We start from the raw sequence: 10,529 nt of genomic DNA on the forward strand, positions 1-10,529 counted from the left end.
TGGGGGCAGGTCCCGCAGCCCGGGATGGGATGGGGGGCCGGGGTGTAGCGAGGCGCCAGGCCGGGTCGCGGGGTGATGCCGGGGGGTGCTGGGGGCTGCGCTGCCCCGGGACCCCTCAGCCAGGGCACGTCCCACGGGAAGGCCCCGGGCCCCGGGCAGCCCGAGGAAGGAAGCGGCGGGGCGGGCGGGACCGGGCGCGGCCCAGGGAAGTTTCTCCGCGGGACCGCCCGGGGCGGCGGGAGGCGGCCGCTGACTTCCTCCTCCTCCTCCTCCTCCTCCTCCTCCTCCTCCTGCTGCCGCCGCCGCCGCCGCCGCTCCGGCCCCGCGCCCGCCGCCGCGCCATGCCCCGGGGTGAGTGCGGGGCCGGGGGGGGCCGGGTCCCGCCGCTGGGCGGGGGGCTGCCGGAGAGGGACGGGGGACCCGCTGCCGGGGGTCTCGGCGGGTCCCGGGCCCGGGGCGGGGCGGCGGGAGGAGCTGCCCGCCGGGGCCAGGACGGGGACACCGGGAGCCGCCCGGGGCGGGCCGGGGGCTAACGGGGCTCAGGGACAGCGCGGTACCGGGGGCGCTGGCCCGGAGCCCGGGAGCGGGACCGGCAGCTGGCGGGACACGGCGGGGGCCAGAACCGGCTCGGCCCGGTCCCTCGGCGGGGCCGCTGCACCCCCTGCACCCCCCGCCACCGCACCGCATCATCCACCGCAGCCGCTGCACTCACCGCCGCTGCACCCCCCTGCCACGCACCCCGCGCCGTGCAGCGGTCCCGCTGCCCGCACTGCACAGGCTGCACCGCTCACTGCACGCAAGGGCACTGCCCGCCGTGCCGGGCGCTGCACGGGCTGCGCTGCGCGCCAGAGGGCACTGCCCTGCGCCCTGCACTGCATCCTCTGCCCCCTGCCCTGCACTGCATCCTCTGCCCCCGGTGCCCCCTGCACTGCACTCTGCGCCTGCTGCACTGCCCCCTGCACGGCACTGCCCTGCACGCTGTGCCCACCGCACTGCTCCCTGCACCTGCTGCACACTGAGCACTCCACTGCAACACCCAGTGCATGCACTGCAGGGTTCTGCACTGCACACTGCACCCACTGAGAGGGACAACACCTCACGCCATGGGGCACTGTACACATGCTGCACCACACATCATTGCAGTCACACACACACTGCACCCACTGCAACACCCATGAACAGCACCGCACTGCACACACCTTGCAACATAGCTGTTAACTGCATATGCCGCACGTTACATGCTGCAGTGCTCATTGCAACACTGCACACACTGCAACACGTGTGTCACTTGCTGACACCGCAACACAGTGCAACAGACGTGCTGCAACAGGCGTTCAGCAGATGCAGCACAGGCACTGTAATGCACACTGCATCCCTGCCACTGTTGTGCCCACTGCACGCCGCAGCGCACACTGCAGTGCTCACACCACTGTGCTTTCACATGCCGTGGCGTGTTGGGAGGTGTGGGGGTGGCACAGCACAGCGCGGTCAGCTTGACTGTGTGACAGGGCTGTCCCTAGGGTGGGTGTCTGGCTGTGGTGGGTGGTTCTTGTGGGGCCACCCCAGGCCCCCCGGCTGGGTGGATGGTGAGTCTGTGCTGTGGCCCTGCAACTCCCCTTTTGTGAAAGTTGCCAGAGCTTGGGGAGAGGCTTTGGGGAGCCCTGTCCTCTCCTCCCAGTGTGGGGCCATGGGGGGATGTGCTGGGGGGCAACAGAAGGCTGCACTGTGCTGTTGGTCGAACACCAGTTCCTGATTCTGCTTGTGCCACCTCTCAGTGCCGTCCCGCTGCCAGCTTGCTGCAGAATGGGGGCACCCCTGGGTCCCTGAGTGCCTGGGGGAGAATGCCCCCGCTGGGAGTGGCACAGTGTGGCCATGGCTCTGAGGGTGGGCACATGGTCTGGGCTCCTGCTGGGCTCGCTCCTCTTTTCTTGGTGGAAGGAGAAGCTTCCGAAGTGCCAGTGGTGGCATGTGGGGACATTGTTCAGCCCCCACCACCTGGGCTGAGCTGTCGTGGGTGTTTTGGCTGGAGTGGGCAGCGGGGTTGGTGCTGGGACCACAGGGCGCAGGTAGCTGGAACATCCGTGGGTGCAGGTATGCTTCTGGTGATGCTGGTAGGCGCCCAAGGCTGGCACACCTCATGGCAGCAGTGATGCTGGCCAGCGGGTGTAGGTGTGGTGTGTGCCCTGCATGGGCTGGGAGCAGGGGCTGGGTATCCCATGCCTGGGGTTTTGGTGTGACCGTAGCATCGGGAGGTGCCAAAGTGGCCTGGTGCTGGCATGCTCAACACACTGCCTTGCCTGCGCCTTCGCCGTAGGTGTGAGCAGTGCCAGGCTGTTTTCTCACCCCGAGGCCATGGAATGTGGCCTTGCCTGGCTGGCCCCATCCCTCCATCTCCATCAGTCCCAGGATCCACCCAATGCAGGCAACTGTATCTGACCGAGAGCAGCCCTGGCCAATGCTGGCCTCAGCCCACTGCTGGGTGGGGGAGGGGGTTTGCTGGCCAGGGCTGGCCCTGGTTCAGGGGCTGCTTGTGCACCACAGGGGAGTCTGGAGCCGACTCTGGCCCCCAGTGCTGCTGGCTTTGGCAGTGCCTTGAGCAGGAGGCCAAGGGTAGGGAGCAGCTGTGGCTGTGCTGAGAGGCAGACTGGGACCCAGTGTTGGAGCTCTCCAGCCCGGGAGGGAAATAAAATGAGGAAATTAGTCACGACGAGCCTGCAGCTGGAAAATGAGGGAAATCAAAACCCTTCGACTCAGCATGGAAGTTATTTTAGCTACGATGACAGGACCGTGGGACAGAACTGGGGTTACCGGGGGCAGTGCACCTTGGGGCACATCCCACAGAGTGGGGACCCCATCTCGGCCACACCAGCACTGGGTTCCCACCGTGGCTGTGGCAGAAACCACCCCCACCCTGCTCCTGCTGCGGTGCTGGGCCGGCACGCTTTGCTCCACGGTGTCCCCACTTGGTATTTATAGATTTTATTAGTTTCCTCTTTCTGCCTGCTGAACCAGTGACAGCACTGGGTGGGGGGGCGGCTGCGCTGTGCTGCTCCCTCTGCAGAGCAGGGTTGATCATGGCTGCTGATCCGCAGCCCCGCGTGGGCCCGGGCAAGTCCGTGATGGACCTGCTGCCTGGCCCACGAGCACGGGCAGTGACATGCTGGCTGCAGGCTCTGTTCCCTGCCGGCACCACACTGGGTGTGCGGTGTGGGGTGCACAAGGTTCGGTGCATGATATGGGGTGCAGTGTGGGCTGCACAGCGTGTGGCGTGTGATGCACAGCGCACCGTCAGTGGTTTGCGGTGCAGGGTGTAGGGCGCAGGCTGTGCAGCACGCTTCAGTTTGGTGGGGTCAGGTTTGGGTGCCACCAGGCTGGGGCTGGCCAGGCCAGCAGCAGGAGAGGAGCCCGTGGGGGCGGCTGCTCCGCTCCCCTGGTGGAAAAACCCAGCAGGGGTATGCCCTGGCTGTGAGTGATGGTGAGCGGGTTTTGCTTCCCTTTTCTGCTGAAGAAGAGATGAGTCGTTTTTCCCGTCCCCGGCTGGTGGCAATGGAGGGGTGGGGAGGTTGTGGGTGCATCACCCACAGCCTTGCTCACCCACCCGTGCCCTCTCTCCAGCACCCCAAATCCTGGGCGAACACCCCAGCAGTGCGGAGGGTGGCTGGGGTCCTGCTGGGGTGGGGGGTGCTGGGCCCTGGGGCTGGGCATCATGCAGACCCCCAGTGCTCTGACTCTTCCTCTTCCTCCTCTGGTTCCCCTCCTATGGGGCCAGGGTGCAGGGCTGGGAAGGGGCAGGTGCCTCCGGTGCCACGCACAGGCTGTGCCCCATACCAGCTGTGCCCCCCAGCCCCACAAGGCCACCCAGCATCTCTAGGAGGGCCAGAAGGGGTTAAAGGTGCTGTTGGCTATGGACTTCCCAGGAGAACAGAGCTGGCCTTGTGCAGGCAGTGGTGCTGGCAGCAGGCAAGGCAGGCAGCACACCAGGGCCAGGGGTTGCACTCACCCAGTGTCCTCAGGCAGTGGCTGGGCTGCCCAGGGTCCATGGGCTGCAGGACCCTCGAGTGGCCTGGTGTCGGGATGCTACCAGGACCATGGGTGACCTCCAGTCTCTGCCCAGTGCTGCCCCAGCCCTATCCTGGCTGGGGGGTCCTGGCTGCCATTTGGCATGGCTCCCGCCTCCCCTCCTGTCACCTTATGGTGGGGGGCTGGGGCCCATGTGGCTGTGGGTTAGGGACAAAAGTGGCCCCTGCAACACCCCTCATTCCCCCCCAGGCAGGTGAGGGAGGGCTGGGGCTAGAAGCATCCGTGTGGCGAAGGGGCAGCTCTGAGGGGTCCAGAGCTGAAGCCCTCCTGCCACCCTTGTCCTCCTCCCTGGCACCCAAAGCGGGGCTCAGGGCTTTGGCTGCTGCAGGGGCTCTCATCTGCACTAGGCCGCCTCCCCAGTGAGCAGTTAGCCCTGGGCATGCAGGTACACAGCCATACCTTGTTGTGCCACTGGCCCCGGCCCCACGCCCGGGGTCAGCAGTGCCCATGGTACCAGTGACGGTGAGAGCAAAAAGGGTCCTGCGCGAGCACCCGGCTCCCACCACGGCCCCTCCACAGGCTGCATGTGCGCCCGCGTTTGCTGCTTGCCGGTGGCAAACCTTGGGCCACGCTGGGGTTTCACAGCCCCAGGGGCCCTGAGTCACAGAGAAGCGGTCCGCTGCCCACCGCCTGCTGCTTCCTCCTCCTTTCCTCTGTTTCCCTGTAGCAGCGATGCTCTCATGAGCACGAGCATTTCCACTTGCACGCCATCCCCTTAGCAGCCCTGCTGACTCAGCCTGGGCCTTCCTCAGGATAGGGATGGGTGCCAGCTGGGTGCCAGCTCATCCCGGGGTGCCAGTGGCCCCACGGCCGGTTTGTGGGTGTGGGGTTTGAGCTCGGCGTGACCAGCACATGCCATGTCCCACTGTGGGACTGTCGCAGGGCCGTGGCTGGTCAGGGCCCTCCCTGCTCCCTGAGGGATGGGGAGCTGCAGTCAGGAGGGGCACCACTTTGCCCCTGTGCCCTGGGAGAGCCACTCCTTGCACCCCACTTCTGGCTGTGGCGGCTTCCCCGGGTCCCCCGCCAGGGCCAGTCCCTGCCGGTCTGTTCCGCTGCCAACATTGTCCTTCGGCTCTGGTGGCTCTTCCCACCCGTGTTCTTCCCCTGGGTAATTAGTAGACAGTGATGGGCTCTGGTCACATCCCCCCTGGCTGCTCCACCGATGGGGCATCCCCGGGACCCCAGTACTCCCTGGGGTGCCCTGGTGGCTTCTTGGGGCAGCAGACTGCCCCCACACTCCACTGACCTGGGGTCTGGGGCTGCTGTGGGACCCCTCTCACTCCCACCCAGCTGACTGGGTGACCCTGGCTGGCACTCAGAACCCACTGTCCCAGCCTGAGGGGATCCCCTGGTGTCACACCACAGCCAGCCAGTCCTGGCAGCCAGGGGACCTCCGCCTGGGGGGCAGCAGGGACCCTCTGTTGAGCCCCCCATGTGCTGCAGAGTGGCTGCCCAGATTGCAAATAGCGATGAGGACCATGGGGTGCCCGTGGGGACACCAGTGACCTTGGGGTGCCTGTGGACCATGGGGACAGCAGGAGCCTGGGAGTGCCAGGGGGCTGTGTGCCTTGTTGGGGGCTTATGGGGCACCCTCGGGTGCTGTGATGCCTCAGCCTGGCTCCTGCTCTGGGGTGCCGCCCCTCATCCCCCCCGGGCCCCTCCACCTCCCTGCCTTCCCCATCTATTGCATCCCACATGCCCTCGTACCCCCAAGCCGGGTCGCGCCTCAGTGATGCCCCTGCAGCGGGGATGCTGCACCCACTGCTCACAGCTCCTGCATCCCACCGTTTGGGTGGTTTTAAACCCACCGCACGCTCCCTGTGTCTAGCTGAGCGCGGTGCTGCTCGGCGCACCTCCCGCTCCTGGAGGGGAATATACAGTTTTGCAAAGGAAACCAAAGGCTGGAATTTAGAAATAACCTTTTGGGTTGGCTTTTTTTGTTTCTCTTTGGTTGGCTAGTTGGTTTTTTTTCCACAAAGCAAAGCCTGGTTTGGGTTTATTTCGGCTGGGGAGTGGCTGGCTCCAGCTCCTGGCAACCACATGCCTGCCGGCCTTTGGCTTAGGAAAAGAAGGGAATTTAAATCTAAAATACGAACCAAAATGGTTTTCCAGGAAAACTCTTATTTTTGCCGTCTCTTCTTCAACCTGATCTTATCAGAAAAGGAAAAAAATAATCTGCTGCAGTGCTGCCAGCTGCCCCGGAGGGGCTGAGGGAGAGCAGGGCAAGTGGGGTGCCCGTGCCCCCCGAGCCTCACAGATGACAGGGGAGAAAAAGGTTGAAACCAGGTCAAATAGGTCCCAACTAGGTCAGATAGGTCCAAATGGGGTCAGATCAGTCCCAACAGGGTCCCAACCAGCTCAGCCAGGTCCCTGCCATGGCGCAATGGGGGCAGCTGCAGCCTGCTCCAGGCTCTGCCCCAGGGTACCCCCTCAGCCCCAGGAACCCTGGGCAAAGGGACAGGGTGGCTGCAGGACAGACGGGGCACGGGGGCTACGGGGTGCCACATCCCCTGGCCCCACTGCATCAGTGTGGTCCCACCAGTCTCACTGGTCCCCAGCGGCGGGGGGCAAGCAGGGTGGCCAGGGCTGGGCATTGGCGCAGGGCTGTTTTGGGCATGATGGGGCTGGGGGTGACAGCTGAGGGTGGGCAATGACCCAGCGGCACCACTGGATGAGAAATGAGGGTGCGTTGGGCATTACAGGCAGTTAGTACTTTGTCTGAGTTGGGCGGCCCCCACAGGCAGGCAGGACCCCCAGGTGGGGGCCAAGGCACTGGGGTGTCCCCAGGGGTTCCCTCCCCAGCACTGCCTGCTCCCCTGTGTCCCCTCCCCTGGTGCTGCATGGTGATGGCAGGAGGCAGCAGGGTGGCATTACAGCCCCTGGGGAGGGTACCTATCCCTGGAGACGGTTCTGCACAGCCAGGGCAGGAGCTCAGTCTCCCATCACCCTCATCTGGTTCCTTCTGCTCTCCCACTCCCACCCACCCTGCTCCCGCTCCCCCTGCTTCTGCGCCCACTGCCCTGGTGCACCTCCTCCCGCTACCCTGCTCCTGCTCCTGCTCCCACCCCTCTGCCCTTTCTCCCACCACCCCAGCCTCCCGCGGCCGCTCCAAGCCCCACAGACCCTGGTGGGGGTCCCACTGCCTGCTCTGCCTGTACTGTCACCGAGTCCCCCAGGCTCTGCCCCGCCCCGCCCCCCCGTCTGGTGCGAGGAAACCCTTCAGGCTGCGTTTGTTACCAAAGCAGGGAGAAAATCGAGGCCGAAGGCTGTGCGAGCAGACCCGGCGCTGCCGTGGCCGGCCGGCTTCCTGCTGCGGGCAGGCGCTGCCTGCGGGGGGGCTGCCTGCCATGGCCCTGCTGCACCCCGGTGCTGCGGCTCTGCTCACAGGCTGAAGAGTTGGGGATGCCCCCAGCCATCGCCGTGGAAGCATTTTGCAGTGGGGAAACTGAGGCAGGGCACTGCAGGGTGGCTTCGGCAGCGTTCGGGCCAGGGTCCTTCCCACTTGTCCTGCCTGTACCCGGGGATGCGGCGGTGCAGGCAGGGAGCCAGGCAGGGCGGGGGTCACGGCGCACCCGGCCCCGCCACGGGCAGGAAGCCGGGTGTCAGGCCGGGAAGAGGAAGAGCGACTTCCCCATCCGAGGGGGCAGGGTCCGGTGCGGTGGGAGCTCGGGACGGGGGACACGGCCCCTTCACCCTTCCCCAGCCACACTGCCCCAGCCCTGCAGCCCCAGGGTCTCTGGGGAAAGGGGTCCCCGGCCAACCCAGGGCTCTGGGCAGATGTGGCTTCCCTGGGCCCCTCCACCCTGGCACCTCCGTTCCCTCCCCATCGCTGCGGCACGTGTGTCCGCTGCCCCAGCCAAGGTAACCCTCCCACTGTGATACATCCTGTCGGGCGGCAGCTTTTCCCGGTGGGGAGAGAGGCTGCTGGCCCCACGGGTGGGCACCCTCCTGCCCCGGCACTGCGCAGTGCCCCCGCACCTCAGCTGGGCTGGGCTCAGCAGCACCCAGCTCCAGCCTGCAGCAGGAAGGGGAGCAGGATGCAGCCCTTAATGGCATTTGCAGAGGGAACCTGAGGAAAGCAAACAGGGAAACATGCGCTGGGCTCAAGGATAAACACAGCTGCCGGAGCGGACGTCAGTGCCGGGGGCCACGGCAGCAGCTGCTCTTGCACCCAGCCATGGCACCAGCACAGCCTCTGCCTCACCGGTGCCAGCACCAGGCTGCTCAGCGTGTGCAGCACCAGGGCTGGGGCGCATGGCAGCAGCCCCCCCGCCCCCACAGCCCAGATCTGTCCCTGGCCTCGTGCCCTGCTGCCTTCCATCCTGTACCTGGCTGGAGGCATGGCACAGCATGGCATAGCACAGGGTGCTGCAGCAGCCTGGCTGTCCTGGTAGCAGCATCCTGGGGACAATGCGGTCCCCATGCAGGCCAGCTGCAGTGGCACATGCATTTGCCCTGGGTCAGGGGATGTGGTTCCCCCTCAGGGTGTCTCTGGGCTGCTGGGGGGATGTGCCTGTCTAGAAAGCTCACCCGGGCTGCGGGCTGGAGGGTGAGCCGAGTGTGACCCGTCCCTCTGCACCCTCCATGGCAGGCCATGGTGACCCCAGCCTGGCACGCCTCCTGACCCTCTCTCCTCCCCACAGGCTGCTGAAGGGGGACACGAGGGTCACCAAGCTGCAGGGATGCAGAGCATCAAGTGCGTGGTGGTGGGTGACGGGGCGGTGGGGAAGACCTGCCTGCTCATCTGCTACACCACCAACGCCTTCCCCAAGGAGTATATCCCCACCGTCTTCGACAACTACAGCGCCCAGAACACGGTGGATGGCAGGACTATTAACTTAAACCTGTGGGACACGGCAGGCCAGGAGGAGTACGACCGCCTCCGGACGCTTTCCTACCCCCAGACCAACGTCTTCATCATCTGCTTCTCCATTGCCAGCCCACCCTCCTACGAGAACGTCAAGCACAAGTGGTACCCAGAGGTGTGCCACCACTGCCCCAGCGTGCCCATCCTCCTCGTTGGCACCAAGAAGGATCTGAGAAACAACCCCGAGACCATGAAGCGGCTCAAGGAGCAGAACCAGGCACCCATCACCACCCAGCAAGGCATCAGCCTCTCCAAGCAGATCCGTGCCGTCAAGTACCTGGAGTGCTCGGCGCTCAACCAGGAGGGCATCAAGGATGTCTTCACAGAGGCAGTGAGGGCCGTGCTCAACCCTGTCCCGGCCAAGCCCAAGAAGCCCTGCATCCTCTTGTGATGGGGCTGCTGGTGACCAGTGAGAGACAATGCTGCCTTTGCCCTGGCCCTGCTGCGCCCCGAGACACTGCTCGGTGCTGCCAGCTCCCCCTGCCTGCTCCGGTGCCTCTCCGAGCCTCGCTGTCCCCCCCAGGGATGGTGGGACTGGGGCTTGCCAGCCTGAAGCCACCAGCTTTAATAATACAGACCTTGTTTGCACTAACTGGCCACCCTGGGGGCAGCGTGGCTCCCACAGCCCTGCAGGACCCCCACCCCGGCCCTGGCTCTCAGTGTTTGCTTTTGGTGATGCCTCTCCAGTCCCGGCACAGAGCAAGGGGATGCCTGGGGTAGCCGAAGCCCTGTCCTGCCTTGAGCACCCCACAGGGACCTGTCACCTCCACCTTGAGCACCCCATGGGGACCTGCCAGCCCCATCCCCTGGCACCAGCACAGCTGTGGGGTGCATGGGGGGAGGCCCTCACCCCTCTGTGCCAGCCCCGGTTCTTGGCCACCTCTGAGCATCCTGCTGCCCTGGTGCTGGCACGGCCCCATCCCACCGCAGGGTGCTGGCAGCTGCGCCAGGAGGTGTCCCAGGGGGGTGTTTGGGGTAAGCTCAGCCTGGCGCAGCATCACCAGCTCCCTGGGGCCAGTGCTGGGGAAGTCCAGTCCTGGCAAGAGTGGAGCCGGTGCTGCTGACAAATGCTGCCAGAGGAGCGTGTTCCCATGCTGGCCACCACTGGGGCTCTGGAGGGTAGCGGGACTCACCTGCAACCAGCTGCTCCCCGAGTTGCTTCTCCTTAAATAAAGAGACCTGCCCAGGCTCTCAGTTTCCTGTGCTCTCCTGCGCGCACCCACCTTTCCTGGGCATGAGGAACCCCCTGCGACCACCCCAGGGGGGGCATGGGTGCCCCTGTCCCGAGCTAGGTCAGGACCACTCACCCTACCAGGGCCAAGCTAAGGGTGCTCATGGCAGCGCTGCTGCCTGCTGGGGGTCTCTGCCCAGGGAAGCCCAGGGTGCCCCTGCCATCGCCAGCCATGACCTCTGGCCACCCCCATGCCTGCTTAGGGTCAGCACCGAGCTCCCTTGCAGGGGGCTTGGGGACATTGCACTGGGTGGAAATGGGGACATTGCAGGGGTGGGCGTAGGGGGCTGCGGGAGCAAAGCCCTCTCCCTGGCAGAGCCCCGGCTCTGGCTCTGCCCTGTCCTGCCCCAC

General features: G+C 65.7%; 2 protein-coding genes across 2 annotated transcripts in view; one reads left to right on the forward strand and one right to left on the reverse strand.

Annotated features, from left to right (window-relative positions):
- STIM1 (stromal interaction molecule 1) overlaps positions 1-803 on the reverse strand; it is a 106,333-nt gene extending 105,530 nt beyond the window's left edge. The window contains exon 1 of the mRNA XM_055801254.1: positions 713-803. The gene's annotated coding sequence lies outside the window, so the exon portion shown is untranslated. The remainder of the gene's footprint in view (positions 1-712) is intronic.
- RHOG (ras homolog family member G) lies at positions 191-10,136 on the forward strand. Its single transcript, XM_055801262.1, has 2 exons — positions 191-351; positions 8,724-10,136. The coding sequence occupies exon 2, from the start codon at positions 8,763-8,765 to the stop codon at positions 9,336-9,338; it is 576 nt and encodes a 191-aa protein (XP_055657237.1). The 5' UTR covers positions 191-351; positions 8,724-8,762; the 3' UTR covers positions 9,339-10,136.
- Positions 10,137-10,529: the final 393 nt, after the last annotated feature.

The sequence above is a fragment of the Falco peregrinus genome, chromosome 4, assembly GCF_023634155.1.
Source record: "Falco peregrinus isolate bFalPer1 chromosome 4, bFalPer1.pri, whole genome shotgun sequence".
Lineage (NCBI taxonomy): Eukaryota > Metazoa > Chordata > Aves > Falconiformes > Falconidae > Falco > Falco peregrinus.